Source organism: Aspergillus saccharolyticus (genome assembly GCF_003184585.1).
Source record: "Aspergillus saccharolyticus JOP 1030-1 unplaced genomic scaffold BP01scaffold_48, whole genome shotgun sequence".
In the NCBI taxonomy this organism is placed as follows: domain Eukaryota; kingdom Fungi; phylum Ascomycota; class Eurotiomycetes; order Eurotiales; family Aspergillaceae; genus Aspergillus; species Aspergillus saccharolyticus.
Window position 1 is genome coordinate 99,344 of NW_020290658.1, and position 20,589 is coordinate 119,932.

At 55.2% G+C, this 20,589-nt stretch overlaps 8 protein-coding genes across 8 annotated transcripts; 4 read left to right on the forward strand and 4 right to left on the reverse strand.

The window, feature by feature from the left end:
* Positions 1–1,709: 1,709 nt before the first annotated feature.
* BP01DRAFT_360487 (Rab family GTPase) lies at positions 1,710–3,469 on the forward strand. Its single transcript, XM_025575925.1, has 4 exons — positions 1,710–1,819; positions 1,983–2,237; positions 2,343–2,406; positions 2,494–3,469. Exons 2-4 carry the CDS (start codon positions 2,154–2,156, stop codon positions 3,132–3,134), a joined length of 789 nt encoding a protein of 262 aa, XP_025427343.1. The 5' UTR covers positions 1,710–1,819; positions 1,983–2,153; the 3' UTR covers positions 3,135–3,469.
* A 252-nt stretch (positions 3,470–3,721) lies between these two features.
* BP01DRAFT_360489 (40S ribosomal protein eS7) lies at positions 3,722–5,431 on the forward strand. The gene is made up of 3 exons (XM_025575926.1): positions 3,722–3,975; positions 4,390–4,472; positions 4,635–5,431. The coding sequence occupies exons 1-3, from the start codon at positions 3,820–3,822 to the stop codon at positions 4,999–5,001; spliced, it is 606 nt and encodes a 201-aa protein (XP_025427344.1). The 5' UTR covers positions 3,722–3,819; the 3' UTR covers positions 5,002–5,431.
* An 829-nt stretch (positions 5,432–6,260) lies between these two features.
* BP01DRAFT_426433 (putative dynactin Arp1 p62 subunit RO2) lies at positions 6,261–8,768 on the reverse strand. Its single transcript, XM_025579797.1, has 3 exons — positions 8,617–8,768; positions 8,157–8,539; positions 6,261–8,099 (listed from the first exon to the last, which is right to left on the reverse strand). Exons 2-3 carry the CDS (start codon positions 8,501–8,503, stop codon positions 6,362–6,364), a joined length of 2,085 nt encoding a protein of 694 aa, XP_025427345.1. The 5' UTR covers positions 8,504–8,539; positions 8,617–8,768; the 3' UTR covers positions 6,261–6,361.
* A 115-nt stretch (positions 8,769–8,883) lies between these two features.
* BP01DRAFT_360491 (uncharacterized protein) lies at positions 8,884–10,218 on the forward strand. Its single transcript, XM_025575927.1, has 2 exons — positions 8,884–9,221; positions 9,339–10,218. The coding sequence occupies exons 1-2, from the start codon at positions 8,943–8,945 to the stop codon at positions 10,176–10,178; spliced, it is 1,119 nt and encodes a 372-aa protein (XP_025427346.1). The 5' UTR covers positions 8,884–8,942; the 3' UTR covers positions 10,179–10,218.
* Positions 10,219–10,261: 43 nt separating this feature from the next.
* Positions 10,262–11,398, reverse strand: BP01DRAFT_349331 (actin-related protein 2/3 complex subunit 5 family protein). Its single transcript, XM_025573748.1, has 2 exons — positions 10,708–11,398; positions 10,262–10,617 (listed from the first exon to the last, which is right to left on the reverse strand). Exons 1-2 carry the CDS (start codon positions 11,064–11,066, stop codon positions 10,404–10,406), a joined length of 573 nt encoding a protein of 190 aa, XP_025427347.1. The 5' UTR covers positions 11,067–11,398; the 3' UTR covers positions 10,262–10,403.
* A 448-nt stretch (positions 11,399–11,846) lies between these two features.
* Positions 11,847–15,581, reverse strand: pmcB (putative calcium-translocating P-type ATPase(PMCA-type); the record flags this gene model as incomplete). Its single annotated transcript, XM_025577675.1, has 4 exons — positions 11,847–14,032; positions 14,084–14,226; positions 14,275–14,705; positions 14,754–15,581. The coding sequence occupies 4 exons, from the start codon at positions 15,579–15,581 to the stop codon at positions 11,847–11,849; spliced, it is 3,588 nt and encodes a 1,195-aa protein (XP_025427348.1).
* A 1,822-nt stretch (positions 15,582–17,403) lies between these two features.
* BP01DRAFT_386502 (uncharacterized protein) lies at positions 17,404–17,702 on the reverse strand (the record flags this gene model as incomplete). The annotated part of the gene is made up of 2 exons (XM_025577676.1): positions 17,404–17,526; positions 17,586–17,702. 2 exons carry the CDS (start codon positions 17,700–17,702, stop codon positions 17,404–17,406), a joined length of 240 nt encoding a protein of 79 aa, XP_025427349.1.
* Positions 17,703–18,484: 782 nt separating this feature from the next.
* BP01DRAFT_327924 (NADH:flavin oxidoreductase/NADH oxidase family protein) lies at positions 18,485–20,011 on the forward strand. The gene is made up of 2 exons (XM_025572926.1): positions 18,485–19,463; positions 19,538–20,011. Exons 1-2 carry the CDS (start codon positions 18,543–18,545, stop codon positions 19,964–19,966), a joined length of 1,350 nt encoding a protein of 449 aa, XP_025427350.1. The 5' UTR covers positions 18,485–18,542; the 3' UTR covers positions 19,967–20,011.
* The last annotated feature ends 578 nt before the right edge of the window (positions 20,012–20,589 follow it).

A 20,589-nucleotide genomic window follows, 5' to 3' on the forward strand; every position in this document is an offset into this window, starting at 1 on the left:
CACTACCTTTCGCTATCACCCTCGACCATGGACCGACAACGGCTACCTTTTCTTCTTGGTTCGACTTTATTATTTTTTTTTTTACTTTTCCTGAACGCCATATACCTTCTAATCCCGCCGACACGACTTCCGGTCCATGATCTGTTTTATTAAAAGCCATCTCTTTCTTCCAATCGGCTTTCTTGTTTTGGTTTATTCTAGAATCGGCGTTTCTTATAGACGGATTGGGTTGTTTTGCTTTGACTGTTCATTTTGTGCAGTGGGATACATGGATTGATACCAAGACAGACTAGAACTTCTGGCCTCGCGGTCACTTACCTCTATTGTTATTTCGTCTACTTTTACTGAATACATTTCCTAAGTGGACTCATTTCGTTCTTGTGCATGGTGCGGGGTCTTTCTTGACTTGTGCAGATGTATCCTATGCTCGGTAGAGGGAAGCTTTGCATCTAGAATAATGGTCAGTTTCGTTCTTGCTCCATTTTCTGGCTCCTCCACTTCCAGGATTAGGAGTCTTGTCCCGCATGCCAGCTTGAAAGCTTCAGGAATAACCTTGCACTAGGCAGGCTGGACTGCAATCCATTGAAGCAGTGATTGCCCCAGAGACGGCTTGACGGGAGGGTACAGAGCATCTCCAAGGTGATTTGCCGGCCCTAAGCATTATCTAGGTGGATCCTGGTCGAGAATCAGGAAGGGCGAGCGCAGGCTTGCATGTGCTTCTTCTTTGGGCAGCCACCAGGCCCTGCGCAAATCATGTCGTGCAACGTCGGCTTTATGACAGCACGGGCTACCACTGGAGAATTGACTGTCTTCAACTAAACAGGCTGACAAGCGATCCTGGCCGTTGAAGGTGGTGGGGGGGAGGGGGCGAAGGGGGGATCCTCTTTTGGCACGTCATGCTCGGACTTCATGGCATGTTGTCGGACACTGTTGGTTCCCTCGTGCCTTCGACGTAAGTGTCGGCTTGCCTAGCTACATCCTTAGTTGCTTGGATGTGCTGGGTTGGGCTAGATCGCTTGTCGCCCAATGAGAACATTTCGATGTACTTGAGGGCTTTGAATGACGGAAAAGTTGATCTATCGCCTTTACCGCCAGGATGAGGCCTGAAAGACGACACAATCTGCATTGACAGCGGCGATGGGTATGGACAGGCGGTGGAATGAGGCAGGTATTCAGGCAGGTGCTTGCACACCAGGCCGAAAGAGGGTTATGGTCGTGAGTCCTGAAATCCGAGTCTCGACTAATGAGTGTATGTGCAGGGCATTTCTCCCGGGGAAGACAGAGAACCAGAAGCCCTAGCTTAGCTACAGTTAGGTACAATCAATCGACGACAACGTCAAGCCCCTCTTTTTTGACCCCATTTCCCGTATGTGCGTGTCTGCTGTCACCCGCAAAGCCACTATTTTAATTTTTTCTATTTTATTTTATCTTTTTTGTTTTTTTTTTTTTTCTCTCGTCTAATTACTTGGTCAGGGTTGGGTGAAATTTAAACTACTACACCGCATTTCCTACGCCAATGATGCAGCAGACGGGACTTACGCCTCAGGTACCACTGCCTGCCTGAACTGCACTCGGACCATCTAGCCCTCTTTCGGCAAGGCGGGAACGTCCCGTGACTGCCGGGGACCGCTAATCCCAGTTGGGCATCGCGCCGTCCATAGTAGTCCATCTACTCGGACCTCCGCCTCACTGGGTATCGACATGGGCGGTTAGCATCTCTCGCTACTCTCTCTCTCTTCCTCGCCGTCGTCACTCTGCCTCCTCATCCTCCTCTCGCATCGCTGCCCTTCTTTACCGCCATTTCGATTTCTACCTCCTGGTACGTAGTATTCGTCTCCCTATTTGTCGGCTTTTTTTTCTCTCCCACTTACTCTTTCATGTCTTGTGTTCGCCCGCCGCCCCCCCTCATCTTACCCCCCCCCCCCTGTTTGAAGCTGACTCCAAATCTACCTCGTGTTTCCTGCTTACGTCGTCGGTTTTAGGCTACTCCCTTCCGAGCCTATTTTTTGCCATCTGTATTGCCGGCCTGAGCCGCCCCTCGCGAGCAGAAATCCGGCCCTCAACGACCCATAATCACCGTGGCTGTTAGCCTATTCTGCACGACGACCTGATTGAATTTCCCCCATCCTGAAATCGTTGGGCTCTTTACGGCCATGTCTGAGTCAACCAGCGCCAATACCGCGAAACCGAGCAGCAGCGTCAAGCTGGTACTTTTGGGAGAAGCGGCGGTTGGAAAGGTATGAGCGACCTCAGCAGTTTCCCATTTTTTGTCTCTGTGCGTGGGACAAAAGTGACTCAGGAGACTGACAATGAATGGGATGGATCTTGTTTGGGCTTAACAGTCGTCATTGGTGCTGCGATTTGTCAACAATGACTTTCAAGAGAACAAGGAGCCAACAATTGGAGGTAAGCATCCGATGTGTGGCGATGTCCCCCGAAAGCCTCCCCGCGGTGACACCGGAAGCTGATGTCATGGGTCCCTCTCGGTTTCAGCGGCCTTCCTGACCCAAAAATGTTCCCTTCCGACGCGGACGATTAAATTCGAGATCTGGGATACCGCTGGTCAGGAGCGGTTCGCCTCGCTTGCACCCATGTACTACCGAAACGCCCAAGCGGCTTTGGTGGTTTACGATGTTACCAAGCCGTCCTCGCTCACCAAGGCTAAGCACTGGGTGGCTGAGCTCCAACGCCAGGCCAGCCCCGGGATAGTCATCGCCCTCGTCGGTAACAAGCTGGACTTGACAAACGACGCGAATGAAGCGGCGGGTGAGGCGCAGGCCGAGGGAGAACACGAGTCCTCGCCAGCCGAGGGAGACGAGGCCACCGAGGAATCTCAAGAGGAACAAGACGCTTCGAGCGGAGACGCTCGGAAGGTGCCGACACGTGAGGCTAGCGCCTACGCGGAGGAAGAAGGCCTATTGTTCTTTGAGACCAGTGCCAAGACTGGAGTAAACGTTGTCGATGTTTTCACCGCTATAGCCAATGCGATCCCCGAGAGTAGCCTGAAGAGCGGTCGTGGAGCAGGCGCAGGCACCGGACAGACCAGTTTAAGCGGCGGTCGCCCGGCCGAGGACTCGCGGGTCAACCTAGGCGAGAGAGGCGCCGCGACAGCCAAGGAAGGATGTGCATGCTGATACCAAATTGCTTTTATAATTGCTTGCCTTTTTGTTATTGTTGTCTTTTCTGCCTCTCTTATGGTTCTGTTCTTTTCAATACAATACCAGGTTGATTACAGGTTAATGTGTTCATCCTCAGGGGGTTTGGATTGTCAGCGCCTGAGAGACTGGTTCTACGGTCCGAGTCGTCTCAGCTTGTTGTTTTGTATCAGTCGGCGACAGCGTTTTCCAATTATGCCAATTTCCCGGACTCCGACTGGGGAGGAGATCAAGATGTACAGATGATGGATGCAGTGGCGGGAATGGGATTAGAACGAGAACCGTCCGTCACGTACTGACTGGATAATAATGCGATTATGATCCCAGTCAGGGCTGGAGAAACCTACCGTACACTATCAACCAACAACTAGGTACCTACTGTACGTAGTCCGCATAGATAACGATAAGTAGGCGGGGAAGAGACGGACTGGAAGGGCGAGACAGATCACGGGACCGGACCACCCCTAACTAGGCCGAATGTGGCATAAGACGGCCGGCTAAGCGAGAGCGCCGAGCCTCCGATCCCACAGCCGACCCAAGCGCAAATTGGGTCGCTGCTGGTATCACCAATTTCAACCACCAACCTCACGACAAGGAAGGCAGCAACCACCTCTCCGCCACCCCCCCAGCAGCACAGCCAGCAACCCGTCGCTTGTCTGCAACAATGGCTGCCATCAACAAGATCGCCCTTAACTCGCCCTCGCGGCAGAACCCCTCCGAGCTGGAGACCGCGATCGCCGGTGCTCTGTTCGACCTCGAGAGCAACACACAGGACCTGAAGGCCACCCTTCGGCCCCTGCAGTTCGTCTCTGCCCGTGAGGTAAGGACTGTCTTTGTGTGATATTGCCTTTGTGGTTTCCGCCAGCAGATCAGATCGCCTTGTCCGAAAGAGGAGGATTTTTTTTCGTGCCAGGCCAACAATTGGGGGAATTGGAATTTTTTGTGTGCGGAATGCGGAAATGAGGCACGACATCCCAGCAAGCAAGCCACGACACCAGCAACCAAAACACCAAGTCTGATTTTGCAGCGGATTGGGATGATGCGTTCCCGAATGATACCGCACAATGGGACATTCGAATTGGATGGGAATAGGTCAACACGGAAAGGAACAATACGCTGCGGACAAGGAATACGACTAATCTGCTGCGCTGATATCGCGAACGCTTGCCATTTTTTTTTTTGCCGAAGTTCATCTGCGCGATTGTGATATTGACGAATTTTCGTGAATTTGCAGGTTGAGGTTGGTCACGGCAAGAAGGCCGTCATCATCTTCGTCCCCGTCCCTCTCCTCCAGGGTTTCCACAAGATCCAGCAGCGGTACGGGAGTCCCCCAGTCCTTTGACATGTTTGACACATGTTTCCATCGCTTTCCCTTGCCAAGTGCGCCCTAGGCTGTAATAATCACCACGGCCATGGACAATCTCCGCCCACCAACGAGCTCATAGCACCAGGACGAACTCAACTAATTCCTTTTGACAGTCTGACCCGTGAGCTCGAGAAGAAGTTCTCCGACCGCCACGTCCTCTTCGTTGCTCAGCGCCGCATCCTGCCCCGCCCCAAGCGCTCCGTCAACTCCCGCACCACCCAGAAGCAGAAGCGCCCTCGTTCCCGCACTTTGACCGCTGTCCACGACGCCATCCTGACCGACCTCGTCTACCCCGTCGAGATTGTCGGCAAGCGCATCCGCACCAAGGAGGATGGCTCCAAGACCCTCAAGGTCATCCTTGACGAGAAGGAGCGTGGTGGTGTTGACCACCGCCTCGACGCCTACGGCGAGGTCTACCGCCGGTTGACTGGCCGTGCTGTTGTCTTCGAGTTCCCCCAGGGTGGTGCCTCTGACTACTAGACAATCCGGGATTCTTTTCGATAATTCCATTTCTTTTCATCCAAACTTATGAAAACCAAATGTTGTTTTAAAGAATTACTGTGTTGTTGTCTGGGAAAAATCAGGATCTTAAAGGGAATTCAAATATGATGGCTGTTGTGAGGAACTGGAAACTTTGAGAAGATGCCTCTTCTCATGAAAAATTTTAACCTTAACCTTAACCTTTGACCTTCAACATTAGTCTATCGCTGCAGCTGTAAAGTAGGTATGATAGATGGAGGTGGAACTTTCAGTGGAATGACCCTCGCCTTGGGTTGTTTCTTGTGTATTATGGCTGTATACACATCTAGATTTCCACGCCCCATAGTTTTTTGAGTCCCGCTTGTTTGTTTCGCCATGAAACATGTTAAGTTCATGTTCGCAATCCTTGTTTTCACCAAACATGTCCACATCTACCCCGTATATACTTATGTTATGTATATCCATGTCCCAAATCTACATCCACTCGATCCTCTTAGATAATTCCCAGATAACAAAGGATCATCACCATGGGACCACCCGAGTCATCAGGTCCCTTGTTCTACTGAAACCTGAGGTTACTTCGTAAGTTATTAAGATTGAATCATCCACGGGTTATATATAATCGACAAGATAGTTCTGGAATAGTGGAGATCTATGATATTCCTACCTAGTCCTATGGTGAGTTAGGATCATTCTATTACCACCACTAGTAGTAGTAGTAGTAGTAGTAGTAGTAGTAGTAGTGGTCCAACACATTAGTAAATGGTTATATCTATATCCAGTTATATATTGAAGGATGCAGTGGGACGAGATGGGTAGGAACAAAAAGCGGAAGTTCTTTTCCTGCTTTCCTGCTTGGGATTCGTCTAGTACTCACTGGCAGTTTGTTTGTTTATCTTGCTACTCGGTGGGATGTACTGTACTGTACTTACTTTACCTCGACCAGCAGGAAGTGGTGGTGGTGGTGGTGCGGCGGGTTTTGTCTGGAATCTCTCTCCAAGTAGGGTGTTTCTCTGCCTGCCTATCGATCTGTCTGTCTGTCATCGCTCTGTCAGTCAGTCGCTCAAGTATTATGTTTCTTTCTTGGTAGTTTGCTCTTGTTTGAATGTGTGTACAAATGTGGTTGTTGTTGTTGTTGGACTGGGGAATATCACATCTACTATAATGATAGTCTTGTTTCTAGGTGGGGGCGGTTGTTTCGAAAGCACAGGTTTCATCAAGTTATGAACTTAGCCTTGGGCTGTGTGCACTCTGGGCTTGGTTTTGGATAGGATCCCATTAAAATGCATGTACATTCTCACAAGTAATGCTTCCTCGTCGACCTCGACAACTCAGATAACAACTGATACCGACAGCCGAATCACCCCAAAACACTCGGATCAATCCTGCCCACCCCCAGCACCATCCAATACGCCAATTCCCGCTTCACCATCTCGCCCGCGGCACTCACGCCCGGCCGATCAATCTGATTCTCTGAGTCCCATTCCATGCGCACGAAGACGGGGATCTCAAGGACGTCCTCGTCTGGTTGGAGCGGCTGCTGTTGCTGCTGCTGCTGCTGCTGTTGCTTGTCCCGTTCCGCGGCCTGGCCGGTCCAATCCGGGACCGCCCCGGTGCCGAAACTGCTGGTGTCGCTGTTGCTGTCGCTGTCCCCATCGTTGTCGGCAGTTTCGGTGATTTTAGTAGTAGTAGTAGTCGTCGTCTTCGGAGGTGGGAGGGTTGCACTAGACGGCGGCAACGTCCCCGGTACGACCTCGAGGACGACGGTTGTCCAGTTGCGGCCCTTGTCCCACACTTTGCCGGCCTCGGCGACCTTCTCGTAGACCCCAAAGGGGGGATTATTGGTCGTGGTGGAGGCGGCGACGGCACCGGCACCGGAGCGGGAGGAGCGCTGGTCCGCGGTTGCAGCCGCCGTGGCAGAGTTGGCCTGCAGCGCCTCGTCCCACACGTCGCTGTTGGCACCGATGTCGAACTGCGGACAGAGAATGGTGACCCTGGAGGCCACGCGGCCCGGGGTCACGGCCGGAGTGGCCAGGGTGATGCGGACGGGATCGAACATGTGATTCTTGAGGGTGAGGAGCAGCTGGGTGGGGCGCAGGGGCGGCAGGGCGTCGAGGTTCACGGGCATGCTGATGCTGGTGGTGGTAGCGGCCATCGTCACACCCGCGGCCGCCGTTCCCGCCGGTGGTGGCACGGGCATGGTCAACGGGCGGAGGGTCGGTAACGGGATGTAGCTGAGGGCGATCAGACGGATGCGGAACCGGGTCGACTGCGGCTTCTGCTCGGGTTTGACGAGGATGTGCTTGCACGACTTGCACCGTTTGGCGCGCTTGGTGCGCAGCAGCGTCGCCAGCGGCAGCAGCTCGTCCACGAACCGCGCGGTTGGCGGTTGGAAGCCGCGCTGCTCGAGCGAGGCCAGCCCGTCCCAGCCGCACTCCTCCCTCGCCATGCGCTGCAGAAAGCTCATCTCTGCGTCAGGGGCCGGCGTCTGGAATCCCTCGCTCGCGGTGAGCGCCTCGCGCATGACCGGCGGTTTCGTTTTGGGCTTCTTGCTGGCGCCCCCGTACAGACTGCTGAGCCGCGATGAGGAGGTGTAGAGCGACATGATCCGGTTTAGGGCTCCCGGCGACGAGAACCCGGCCCCGAAATCCACGCCGAGCGGGTCGTTGGGCGACGAGGAGGTCGCAGAGATTTGGTTCTTGTAGAAGTTCTTGAGGGCGTGGAACCGGGCGTCCGGGCTGAGCGGGGTGGTTGACTGGTCGGACGAGTCGTCCGCTCGCGCCTCCCCCGAAGCTGGAGGAAATGGCTCGTCGATAGATGCAAAGGTCGACAGGGGCGACTTGAGCTCCCCAAAGGTGCGCGACATCTGCCGCGAGCGGGCCGGGTTCGAGTCGGTCGCGGTTAGCTTGGCCAGCTGCGTGCGGATGTTGGTGGGCTTGTCGAATTTGATGCCGATGTCCAGCGTCGACCACATGCAGTAGCCGCAGGATAAGACCCAGGGGCCTTGTTGGCTCGTGCCGCCGCGGACGACGTTCTCGAGGGTGTTGACCGCCAGCGGCGCGGTGCAGGCAGGGCAGTTGAAGCAGTTGCGTGCACATCTCCCCGATAAGATGATCAGTTTGTGGGGTCCAGAGAGCAGGCAACCTAGAACCTACCGATTCCCCTCACTCTTCACCATGCTGCTCGGGGTCTCGAACAGGCAGTTCGGACAGTACCAGCACACGATCTCCTCTGTGATGCATCGCGGGCATTTGATCTGGTGACAGTCCTCGCAGTAGAGGAGGTGCTCGGGGGGATAGAGGGAGAAGTTCGAACGGGGGGCTCGGGGGTCGAAGGTTTGTTCGTCTTCGCTGTCGTCGAAGCGCGGCGGCGGTTTGGGATGGTCGGGGTGATGGCTGGCCTTCTGCGGGGATTCGCGCGACCGGCGTTTCTTGGAGGGATCCGGGACGGGGGTGTTGGCGCAGGGACAGGAGATGTACGCGTAGGGGAATGGACGTGACATGATGGGATGCGTGGAGACTATCTCAACAATTGCATGCTGTATCTGATATCAGTCCGAGGAGGTTGGGGGTGGGGGGGACGGGGGGCGCGAAATGAAACATAGGGGAAGCATACCTTGTGCAGTATCACGACCAGAAACCATGCAGAAACAAAAAATAGCAGCAAGACAAGACTCAACCAGACATAACAATCATGATCTTCTCATCACCAGGCGTTACGCCAACAAAACCGCACACAGCAGAGAAACGGCATGTCATGGAGGGAAACCAATCCAGAACACCAGCAGCGGAAAAAATGCGGAGTGAGGGCCGACCTTCCCTTCCGCCCCGACGTCACGTTCCCGCCGCCTCTCCGCCGTGACTTTTCTGCCCGCCTGTCGATCTGGCATCCAACGCAACCTCCAAGCGTTGAACCTCACAGCAATTGGCGAGCAAGCAACCATGTCTCTACCTCGACTCCTACGGCCGCTGGTGCGGTCACACATCCCTACCCCCACCGCCAGCAGCCCAACCACAGCACATCTACCCTCCGTACCGACAAGATCATGTATCGCTCGACGGACATACGCCATGCAAACGCCCGGCAACCCGGTGATGGAGATCTTCAACCGGCGGGTCAAGCACCTCCAGAAGGACCGAGCGGCCCAGAACGTCGAGGAGAGCCGGAAGACGGATTATATTAAAGACGAGGTCGCCAGGCGATTATGCGAGCGATTGCTGGTAACATACAAAATTCCCCCCTCGCCCGAGCCCTACCACCGCCCCTTCCTCCTCAAATGCCTCCAAAACCCAACCCAAACCATCTCGCTAAACATCAAGTTTTCTTCCTGAATCAAGGACATCAAACGCGACTTCCCGCAGGTCCTCGACCTCGGGGCCAACAGCTGCAACATCGCGCGGGCGCTGACCACCCCACTGCCCGACGAAGGCTCGCCGACGGGCCAGGCGGAGCCGCTGGCCTCCCGCATCTCGCACCTGACGTGCATCGACACGAGCAGCGCGCTGCTCAACCGGGACATCGACCAGCCGTTCAACCGAGCACTGCCGATCACGCGGCAAGTCGTGCCGGATCTCGAGACGCTGCCGTACGCGGAGAACAGCTTCGACGCGGTGCTGTCGTCGCTGAGCATCCACTGGATCAACGACCTCCCCTCGCTGCTGGCGCAGGTCAACCACATTCTCAAGCCGGATGCGCCGTTCATCGCCGCCATGTTCGGCGGCGACACGTTGTTTGAGCTGCGCACCTCGCTGCAGCTGGCCGATCTGGAGCGGCGGGGCGGGGTCAGCCCGCATGTCTCGCCGCTGGCGGACGTGCGCGACGTCGGCGGATTGCTGAACAAGGCGGGCTTCAAGATGCTGACGATCGATGTCGAGGATATCGTGGTCGAGTTCCCGGATACTTTCTCCTTGATGGCGGATCTGCAGGCCATGGGCGAGAGTAATGCCATCCTGCACCGCGAGATGGGGCCCCTCGGCCGGGAGGTGCTGTTGGCGAACGAGGCGATCTACCGTGAGCTGCATATGGAGGAGGGCGCCAGAGGGATTCCCGCCACGTTCCGACTGATCTATATGATTGGGTGGAAGGAGGGCGCGGGCCAGGCGCAGCCACTGGAGAGGGGGAGTGGGCAGTTGAATCTGAAGGATATTCTGGGGGGAGGGTCGTTTGAGCAGAAATGAAACCCCCTCTTAAGTTCCCAGCCTTCCTAGCTAAAAAAGCAAAAGCGTTGTATGATATGATATGTAGCTTGCAGAATGAAAGAGACTCTAACATATATATATATATATATATATATACAGGGGAAACGAGGCAGACTCAGAAGAGAAAAATATATCCGTCACCTCCATCATTGATGAAGTGTCAAGTACATACTAACAACACAGACTCTAACTACCATCATCAATCTAAACCGTCCTCCGATCCGTCATGACCCGCACAATCGACCCCGTGCCAACCAACTCCACCAACTTCTCATGCCAGCTCAACAGCACACTCATCTGCTGACCACCACCGCCTTCGCCCAAGTTGCGGCCCTGAATCTGCGAGAAGCCCGTGTTCTGCGGCGAGACCGATTTGCGGGGGGTCTGGTTCGAGACCGGGGAGGCCATGCCTTTGTACCTGTTGATGTCGTGTCGTTAACCAGAAGCCTGTAAAAGGTGTAGATAAAAAGTCTAGGTAAAAGGAGAAAGAGGAAAAAAGACAACATACAAATATTTCATCAAACAATCCGCGCGCCCCGCCCCACCCTCCCCGGTACAAACCCCCTCCAGCACCCGGCTCATCTCCCCCTGCCGAATCCCCTGCAGCACCTCGGTCACGGCCGCCAGATGGACCTCCTTGGCGCGCTCGTCGCCGCCCAGCGGGGCGGTGTCCAGCACGTGGCGAAGGGCCGCCTCCGGGTCGCCGCCGCGCAGCAGCTGGCGCACCTCGCCGGCCACGGCGGCGGCGGCGCTGGAGGTGGTCGGCGCGGGTAGCGTGGCCGGCAGGAGGGTGTCCATGGGGAAGTTGATCGAGGAGTCCGGGTCGAGGACGTCGATGTTGATTGTGCGGTAGTTGAGTTGCGCCATTTTGCTGGTTGTGTATCGTGATGGGTTTGTCGTTGTTGTTGTTGGTGGTAGTGGTGGTGGGGGTGAGGGGGTAGATCCCTAGGGTATGGATGGAGTGGTGTCAAGAGGGCGGGGTTCAATTTGTCAATTCGTCTGGGAGTTATGCGAAGAGTATCTGGGAGTTAGAGAGTTGGTTACTTTAGCTGTTGTATTGGTTGGGAGTGAGGAAAAGGGAGGAGGAGGATGTCAGGCACTGTAGGCATCGTCATTACCTGGATGGCGGTTCCGCGGGGAAAGGAGTTGAACACCGTGGTTAGTCTGCAGATGAGCTCAGGCGTGGATTGGAAATGTGGAGTGAGCAACGAGAATACAATCTCAATGCCAGAGAGCAGAGACACGGCGCAAATACAATAAGTCAAGCCGACAGGAGCTGTAGATGACGGATACGGAGAGCAACAGCAGCAGGAGAGTTGAAAGGTACGGAACGACGAGGCAGCGGGCGGGCGGCGCGCACTCGAAGTGGCGGTGCGGAGACATCCGCAGGCCTGATTGATTGCCTGAGGCAGAAGCTTCTGAAAGTATACATCGTATAGCACAACATTGCATTGCTGCTGTCTAGGTATCAAGTTCTCTCTATATTACAGTAAAAAATCAGAGTATCGCGCTAAAAGCCAAGACCAAGCCACCCCGCCTTATATACATATGTACAGTACAACACCGGCCAGCCATAATCAAACACAGCAAGAGGTAAGCATAGAAGCACAGTGCCGAGTCTGGCTCTATCAGTCAGTGTTTCATAATTCATGAGGTCGTAATGGTGATGGGAGGAACCGGGATTGTCGCCGGGGGAGCCTCAGGGGTCGCCTTTCGTTGGAGCACCTGCATCGATGTAGTGCCCGCCTCTTCGTCCGGCAACGCCTCAGTGTCAGCAGTCCCCGCCTTCTGGCGACGAGGCATTGCACGCTTCGCAGTGCGCGTCAGAGGCCGCACTACAGACTTGACACACTCTGCTAGCCATCTCATTCCGCGAGCGACGGGCGCTGTCACAAAGGTGATGCAGCGCACGGCAAAGTCCAGCGCAATCTCACACGGTCGGTCGGGAGTCAGACGCAGAACGATCGCCCACGGCAGACAGCCCAGAGCGCAGATGAAGCAGATGGCCCATTGGATGCCGTTGAGCCGGGTGACACCAAAGGCCTCTCCCCCAACGAAGACAATCATGATCTGCCCGGCGACCATGATGCAGTTGATTCCGAGAAACCAGTAGTTGCGGAGCATGCCCTCGAAGATATTGAGCTTGTTGTCAAGTCGTCGGTTGTTGAATTCATTAAAGATTTGCATCCAGACGAACGTGTTGAACACGATTGTGTCTAGAACCAGCTCGGGGTGCTCGCTGCCCAGCTGAGAGCCAATAATCGTCTTCCCGCCGAAGTACAGCATGAAGGTGATGGCGAGCTGGTAGATTGCCTGACCGAGTATCATCTTCCACATGATCACAGTAAACAGGGACGCGCTCTTAGGGACCGGCTGGCGATCAAGGATCTTCTCCGTCGGCGCATCAGTCGCCAAGGCGAGCGCCGCAAAAGTGTCCATGATCAAATTCACCCAGAGCAGCTGCACCGCGCTCAAGACGCTCTGGTTGTCGCTGCTGGACAGCGAGGACACCAAGGTCAGAATGACGGCGGTGATGTTGACAGTGATCTGGAATTGGAGGAACTTGGCCACCGCATCGTTGACGGCACGGCCCCATGCGATAGCAGTGACGATTGACTTGAAGTTGTCGTCGAGCAATATGATAGAACTAGCCTCTTTGGCGACTTCCGTGCCGGCAATACCCATCGAAAAGCCAACATCTGCTGTCCGAAGAGCCGGGCCATCGTTGGTGCCATCTCCGGTCACAGCGACGGTTTCGCCGAGTTTCTTGAGCCGAGCTACCAGGATCCGTTTGTCCTCCGGCGATGAGCGTGCGAGCACCTGAAGCCGGGGTATGACGCGGTCCATCTCGTCGTCGGAGAGCTGGCGGAACTTGGGACCCTCCATGACGATCCCGTCTTCGGTCTTGATGCCACAAGCGGCGGCAATTGCACTGGCGGTAACCAGATTATCACCCGTGACCATCTTGACTTGCACGCCTGCCGCATGACATGTGCGGATGGCAGCTGGAACTTCCGGCCGCAGAGGGTCCTGGATGCCAACCACTCCAATCCAATTCATGTCCTGAAAGACATCATCGAACACCGCCGCCGCGGGCTCGTCCTCCATGCGTCTGACGCCATGGGGAGGCCAGCTCGGGAAGTCGCGATACACCATTCCTATAGTGCGCAACGACTGGCTGGCGTAGGTTTCAATCAGAGCAAGCATGTCTTGCTTGTCGTGATCGCGCAGCGAGTCGACAGCGAGACTGTCCTTGTCGGAATCCCTGTCGATTATGTGGGTAGTGCAAGCACCCGCCAGGATTTCGGCCGCGCCCTTGACCAGAAGGCGATAGCCAAAGGCAGGCTCGCGGTAGACCACACCCATGCACTTACGAGCAGAGTCAAAGGGGAAGAGCTGGACAATCTCCGCAGACGCTCGGTCAAGCGTCACGTCCATGCCAAGATGGTCCTTCGCCAATTGCAGCAACGCCACTTCGGTCTTGCTGCCAATAAACTGCTTTTGGCCATCTTTCTCTTCCTCAAAGGCGGTCGAGTTCAGCGCCACGCTTTTGGTGACCAGGTCTCGCAGTTTGCTAGAGCTCTGCTTGAAGAACTCGCTTGCCGTGGAGCCAGGCGCGCTTCCATCCGCGTTCTGGCTGAAACTCCGGGTAGCAAGTGTCCCTGCAACAACCGTCATCTTGTTCTGCGTGAGAGTCCCCGTCTTGTCCGAGCAGATAACCGTTGCATTGCCCATAGTCTCACATGCCCGAAGAACGCGAACTAGGTTGTTCTCCTTGACCATGCGGGTAGTCGCGAAGGCAAGAGCTAGAGTGACAGCAAGTGGAAGGCCCTCTGGATACTCGGGTCAGTAGGTTTCTTCTACAGGTATGCCAGATTACTCACCAGGGATCGCAACGACAATGACCGTGACAGCCACAATCAGAATGTCGACAAACTCTTTGCCCTTGACGGCGGGCGAGGCATTGTTGTGTGGAAGGTCTGCGACGAAGCGGAAGAATAGGGCGAAGAATAGAATGATCGCCGCGCTGATACACTCAGTCGATGAAAACTTTAGCAGGAGTCAATTCACTTACCCGGAGCCCAACCAGCCAATCCAATTAGCAAGCTTGCCCAGTTTGACCTGCAGGGGAGTCTGGTCATTAGACTCCTGCAGGGATAGCAGAATTCTGCCATAGGTGGAGTACGGTCCAACACTGGTCACGAGGTAGGTGCCCACTCCCTCGAGCACCTGGCTGCCAGAGATCACGAAAGGATCAAGTTTCTTCGATGCAGTACCAGCTGCGAGGTGACGTCCAACTTCATATCCATCGGTCTTCTTCATCTGATCCGATTCGCCGGTCGCCGAAGACTCGTCACATTTCACCCCATGCCCCGAAATCAGAACGCCGTCCGCAGGGATGGAGTCGCCCGGTTCGAGATGCAAAACATCCCCCACCGTGATGTCAAAAATGGAGAGCATGGAAACTTTGCCTGAGCGGATGGCCTTCACTTCTCGATCGTTGTTCTGTCGCCGTCAGTCATCGCGCAATCCGGCAAGGACGCTGGGACTTACTCTCTTGTTGAGCTTCGCGAACTGCCTTTCCTTCTGCCAGTCGTTCGCGGCCGTGACAGTCGTCACAATCAAGATGGCCACGCAGATTGCGACCCCTTCAATCCAGTCGACCCCGCTTCCCTCGCTGGTGGTCTCGTAGATACCGAGCGACAAGGAGACGACGGCGGCTATGGTCAGTAAGATGATGATCTTGTCATTGTAGGCACGCCAGAACAGCGTCCAAAAGCCTGTCGACTTGCGAGCCGGCAGTCTGTTCTGGCTGAAGACGCGGATGCGGTCCTGGAACTGTGCATCCAAGCCTGAGGCGATGTGATGAGGAGACTCGGGCGATGGCTGCGACACTTGCAGCTCCTTTTCTCGGCGGTGCTCGTGCTTCGCCGAGCCATAGGCTGCGGAAGTGGTTACGTCGTCGAAACTCACCGTGCCTTCCAGGTAGGTCTCATCCACCGACAACCCGGAGGCGAGGTCGGTTCGTAGGCCCCTTTCTAACCCGGAGAGGCCACCCAGAGCCTGGAATGCAGCAAGCGACTTGGGGTTTTGCATCTTGTTGAGCTGGCCGGGCGAGAAGGCGAATTTGTTGTCTTGGACGACAAAGTCCCCCTCTGTGCGCGGATCCGGGTTCAGCGCGTCCGACAGCGAGACATCATCGTAGACCAGCTTGGTTGGAACAGCAGTCAGCTCCGAGTTGGCTCTGGACCTCACGGCCGTGTCTGCGCTGGAGATGGTGGAGTCAGCCCGAGGACGGAGCGTCTCTCCATCCAGGGAATGCGAGGTCCGCGACGAGTCGGGGTGCGCCATGAGTCTGTTTGGGGAAAGAGTGGCAGCCATGTCGGACGGTGAGGATGGACTCAGGTATCCTGAGTCGGAAGAGTGTGGACGCTGCTTTGGTTAACATGATATACTCAGATGCTATGGAAGCGCAAGCGCCGCTTCATTTGCACATACCCCTCTATCTGAAACCCCGAACGGGTTCAAACCCTCGGCCTGACGATGCTCGTCTGAAGACCGCATATTCAGGTGAGCGGCACGAAATCTGATTTGTCTGACGAGGAAATAGTGCAGCGTGCATCAATAGAAGAACACCCGGTTGAGTCAATTGGGGAAGAAAGTAGGGTATGTGCGAGCTAATTGCCTTGAAATGGTCGTAGGCCTGATTTCCTTCTTTGTACCGAATGGGGGCCAATGGCGATGTATAAAAGGGAGAGAAAAATGGACGAGAAGGGCTGTGCTTAAAATGCATGTGCATTCACGAAGGCGAGCTTATCAGGACTGGAGTTGTCCTTGGACCAGAACCTCGGGGCATTGCAAAGGCAATAGACTCCACCAAGTCACAGGATAGTAGACCTTTGAAAGTGATGGAACAGGCCAAGAGAAGTCTAAACAATGGGGTAGGGGGCGCAGCAGAGAAGTGAACCAGAGAAAGTGGATTGAGGGGATGAGGTGAGGTGAGGTGAGGTGAAGTTGAAAGGGAGGAGGGAGGAGGAGGAGGGAGAATTGTTGAGATGAGGAATAATGAATAATGATGAATGAATGCAGCAGCAGCAGCAACTTTTACACAGCCACCCTCCCCCACCCTCCTATCACAACCATTCTAGTGGAGGCAACCAATCCTTCTCCCCGGCGGTTAATTCAATTCAAAAGCAATTGAACTCTATCGAATTATTAATTTATTGGCATTTCCCTCTCTTCATTATCACATTATCATGATCATCATCTCTTCTCAGCCGCTGACCTCTGTCGCCTCCCACTGCGCCGTCCATTTGCCGCTTGGAAGCAGCCTGGGGACAAACCCAGTCAGCTGAATCAACCTCTCCCTCGCTTCAACAATATGTTCGAGCCTAGAAGGAGTGGTTGATGATCTCACCCACGATCCTTTTGCGGTTGGTAGAGCTGCCTGGCGGTCAGCAAGGCGCTTCACACAAGCCCAACTGCTTGCTCCATGCCAAGTGCAACCTACCCAAGTCTTTCAGAAGTAACGAGAATGCTGGACTCGACCCAGCATCCAGCAACCTTTCGTATTGCTTTCTTGTACTTGTGGACAAGCCCGAGATCGGGCTTGTCGGTGAGTCTTCGAGACGTTTGCTTGGGCGTAGGTTGGCGGATTCGCTAGCCGGAGGCGAAGCAAGGGTTTTTCGAGACGATGGGACCAGACTTTAGAGATGCGGGTATGACTTTCGGTAGTGCTTGAATGCCAGTCGTAGCGGGACAGATACTGCATCCAACCTGGGAGGGATTTGCCGGTGGATTCCGACGGAGATAGACTACGACTTGAAGCTGCACCGGTCCACATAACAGCAGTCAGAAGTAAGTGCGAATAAGTGCGAAACCCACGAGCTCTGCCACCAGTTGTCTGCTGTAGGAAGCAAAACAACAGGCCCAATGGACGGGTCACTCCTCTAACTAACTCTCAAGCTGCGGCTCAAACCCTCCTGTGAAACCAAGGAAATTAACGCGGGCTCGTGTAGGTCGTGGGCAATGTGCCATACGTCAGCCTAGAAGTATCTCTGTGGGGATCATGCAGAATAGCAGATAGACCACATAGACCAAAGCACCTGTCTGTTGTCTCATGTTTCGTTCAGTCGAGGTTACGGAATGAAAAGGGCTGTGAAGAGATGGGATCATGCTCGCCTTTCCCAATAAGCTCTTGCCTCTACGTCGATCTTTTGCTGCGGCTAAGATCTGAGGGCATAAGGGAAGCCAGAATCACCAGAGCTGCCAGGTTCCACATGGCAATAGCACTGCCCCAAGGTATGTTGAAGATGGCTTCTGGGAGCTGAGTACGCAGGTGGCTGACCCAAAGGAGCCAGACATCTGCTGCCTGCCGAAACTGACCTCTCCAGGTCGAAGTCGCGAGTCTATGAGCAAAGACCCTGTCTCTGATGCGAGACTCGGGGTCGACGAGCCGTGCTGCCGAGCATCCAGCCATATAAGATCATCTCCACCAGACATTGTGAAGCTCTTGTGCTGATCATGGTTTTGGCAAAGAGAGTTGGGCCACTCAGGGCAACATTGCATTGGTGCCTGTCATCTTGGCAACTCAGCCAGACTTTGATTGAAACAGACATCTGTGGCATTGCTTTGGCCAGCATTGGTATGCCTTGACGGTGCAATGTTATGTCGGCTGCATAGACATTGAGTCTTTCCACAAGCTGTCCATCTCCTTCTCGAGTCGACTACCGCCTCTTCGGGTCTTCCTGTGGGTAAAAGACACAAGAACCTACTATGAGGTAGATTACCCCAGCAAGGCTCTTTCAATGCGAACAGTCTGCATGCACGACTTCTCTGGGCGCAGCATCCGCTACTCCGATGTAAGAGGCTATCGCAGAGTGCAATTAACGCTCGTCCTCCCGAAACACGACATAGCCCGAGAAGACCAATAAATACCCATCGATGTCAAGAACACACGCACCAGTCCCTGCTGGCATAACATCCAGCAATCGGTGGATCGGGCACGAGCAAAGCGCCGTAGTTGTCAATCTTATCTCGCGGTGCGCCACTTAGCAATAGGGAATTCAACTGTGGGGCCATGAAAAGATGCCGAGGTGAGAATCCAAGAGTGGATGAAGAAGTGTGGATCCTCACCACTATTTCTTTTCAGGAATGATCTCCGTGGCCACAGCTTAGAAATCCAGGACCGTGATGCCACTCTGGATTAACCAAGCAATGCATTGATCAGATTGTTTAAAGTGTGGGGGTCATCCCTCTTCCTACACCGAGTCCTTTTGCTCAATAATTGTTTCAACCACTGCGACACCTCGACCACCTGCTGCTAATCTACTGCTGCACACAATGACGCGAGCAGGCCTCCCCGTCGTCGACGCCACTCCCCTGGCGCAACCGCTGCAGTTCTCCTTCTCGCAGCGCAGCGCCCCCAACCGGTTCCTCAAGGGGGCGATGAGCGAGCGGCTCTCGAGCTGGTCCGCCACCGAGCTGGACGCGCGCGGCATCCCCTCGGACGAGCTGATTGAAGCCTACCGGGTGTGGGGGGCGGGACAGATCGGGCTCCTCCTGACCGGCAACGTGATGATCGATCCCGCCCACCTCGAAGCCGCCGGCAACCTCATCCTTCCCGCCTCCGCCGCCCCCGAAGCAGGCGACGAGCGGTTCCAGCGGTTCCAGCAACTGGCCGCCGCCGCGAAGACGCACGGGTCCCTGATTGTCGCGCAGGTCAGCCACCCGGGCCGCCAGACGTCGGAATTGCTGCAGCCGCACCCCATCAGTGCCAGCGACGTCCAGCTCGTCGGGCAGGTGCTGGGCAGCACCTTCGCCAAGCCGCGTGCGGCCACCGAGGCCGACCTCCAGCAGGTGGTGGAGGGGTTCGCCCACGCCGCCGCCTACCTTGAGCGCGCCGGGTTTGACGGGATTCAGCTGCACGCCGCCCACGGCTACCTGCTCAGCCAGTTCCTATCGGAGACCACCAACCGCCGCACCGATCGCTACGGCGGCTCGCTCGAGAACCGCATGCGGTTGATCCTGGAGATCCGCGAGGCGATCGCCCAGCGCGTGCGGCCGGACTTTGTGGTGGGGATCAAGGTGAATAGCGTCGAATTTCAGCCGAACGGGTTTCAGCCGGACGAGGCGCGGCAACTGTGTCAGGCGTTGGAGGCGCATCGGTTTGACTTTGTGGAGTTGTCGGGGGGAACGTATGAGAATTGGAAGATGGGCGATGAGGAGGAGGAGAAGCGTGATTCGACGAAGAAGCGGGAGGCTGTGAGTTTTCCCTGCCCCATGCTACAGTACACACATGATGATTATGACTGACCAACCCGAAAAAACAAAAACAGTTCTTCATGGAATTCGCCCAGAACATCGTCTCCTCCCTCTCCACTACCAAGTCCTATCTGACCGGCGGGTTCCGGTCCGCCCAGGCGATGGTCAAGGCGCTGGACACGCTGGACGGGGTCGGACTCGGTCGGCCGCTGTGCCAGGAGCCGTTCCTGTGTCGCGACATCCTCAGCGGCAAGGCCACCGGGGCGCTGGAGCTGGTCATCCCTGCGTATGATTTCGGGCTGACGGCTGTGGCGGCATGCATTCAGATCCGCCAGCTGGGCCGTGGGTTGGCGCCGATTGATTTGACGGACAAGAAGAATGCCGAGCAGCTCGTCCAGGCGGTGGTGCAGCGGAGTCAGCTGAAGGGGAAGGATGTCTCGCAGGAAGCGGTTTGGCCGCCGTTGATTCCGGGCTATAATATTCCTTTAGCTGTTGAGGCTTGATTCATGCTTTTTGTATGTACAGATAGACTAGCTATGTTACTGCCGATGTTTGATAGAAATACTAGCTACTTTACTAGATATGACTGGATAGCCTTAGCTACTAGATCATCCACCATCACAGGAAACAGTAAATGTAGCAGGCGCCAGTGTTTGCACGTGGACCTTCCACTACCCCAAACCCAATCCAACCCAACCCTAACTTACTCACACCTCGGACTTGCGCGGAAATCCCACCCGACCAACAGAACTTTCGCTTTTCGTTGCCACTGGTTGGATTATCGTCAAGATCAACTCTATCTTCTAGAGATCCATCTCTGTGGCTGTACCTTTCACGAACCAGAAGTACGACCACAGCGAACATCAAGGAACGAGACCCCATCACGCCACACCCGTGCTGCACCCGCCACAATGTGCTGCGCCACATGTCCTTGCCTCCGCGGCAGCCTCAGCTCGAACTACTACTACTAACTATACGGAGTACTACTTTGTACAGCTGAAACCCGGTTGAAGAGGGCGATGCGTGAATAGTTCGTGCTCCCTGGATTTTGAGGGGCAAGAGCAGAACCCCGCCTTCCTGTCCGGTTGACCCCTATACCGTGCCTACGAGTCATACCTATGTAGTA

What these genes read in the sequence shown, in the direction of transcription:
- BP01DRAFT_360487 (XM_025575925.1), top strand. Translation starts at nt 2,154, where the DNA reads ATGTCTGAGTCAACCAGCGCCAATACCGCGAAACCGAGCAGCAGCGTC. An exon ending in GAGAAGCGGCGGTTGGAAAG is followed by an intron (nt 2,238 to 2,342) that starts GTATGAGCGACC and finishes TGGGCTTAACAG; the next exon opens with TCGTCATTGGTGCTGCGATT. An exon ending in CAAGGAGCCAACAATTGGAG is followed by an intron (nt 2,407 to 2,493) that starts GTAAGCATCCGA and finishes TCTCGGTTTCAG; the next exon opens with CGGCCTTCCTGACCCAAAAA.
- BP01DRAFT_360489 (XM_025575926.1), top strand. Translation starts at nt 3,820, where the DNA reads ATGGCTGCCATCAACAAGATCGCCCTTAACTCGCCCTCGCGGCAGAAC. An exon ending in AGTTCGTCTCTGCCCGTGAG is followed by an intron (nt 3,976 to 4,389) that starts GTAAGGACTGTC and finishes GTGAATTTGCAG; the next exon opens with GTTGAGGTTGGTCACGGCAA. An exon ending in TTCCACAAGATCCAGCAGCG is followed by an intron (nt 4,473 to 4,634) that starts GTACGGGAGTCC and finishes TCCTTTTGACAG; the next exon opens with TCTGACCCGTGAGCTCGAGA.
- BP01DRAFT_426433 (XM_025579797.1), bottom strand. Translation starts at nt 8,503, where the DNA reads ATGTCACGTCCATTCCCCTACGCGTACATCTCCTGTCCCTGCGCCAAC. An exon ending in GTGAAGAGTGAGGGGAATCG is followed by an intron (nt 8,100 to 8,156) that starts GTAGGTTCTAGG and finishes CTTATCGGGGAG; the next exon opens with ATGTGCACGCAACTGCTTCA.
- BP01DRAFT_360491 (XM_025575927.1), top strand. Translation starts at nt 8,943, where the DNA reads ATGTCTCTACCTCGACTCCTACGGCCGCTGGTGCGGTCACACATCCCT. An exon ending in GATTATGCGAGCGATTGCTG is followed by an intron (nt 9,222 to 9,338) that starts GTAACATACAAA and finishes TCCTGAATCAAG; the next exon opens with GACATCAAACGCGACTTCCC.
- BP01DRAFT_349331 (XM_025573748.1), bottom strand. Translation starts at nt 11,066, where the DNA reads ATGGCGCAACTCAACTACCGCACAATCAACATCGACGTCCTCGACCCG. An exon ending in GATTGTTTGATGAAATATTT is followed by an intron (nt 10,618 to 10,707) that starts GTATGTTGTCTT and finishes CGACATCAACAG; the next exon opens with GTACAAAGGCATGGCCTCCC.
- BP01DRAFT_327924 (XM_025572926.1), top strand. Translation starts at nt 18,543, where the DNA reads ATGACGCGAGCAGGCCTCCCCGTCGTCGACGCCACTCCCCTGGCGCAA. An exon ending in CGACGAAGAAGCGGGAGGCT is followed by an intron (nt 19,464 to 19,537) that starts GTGAGTTTTCCC and finishes AAACAAAAACAG; the next exon opens with TTCTTCATGGAATTCGCCCA.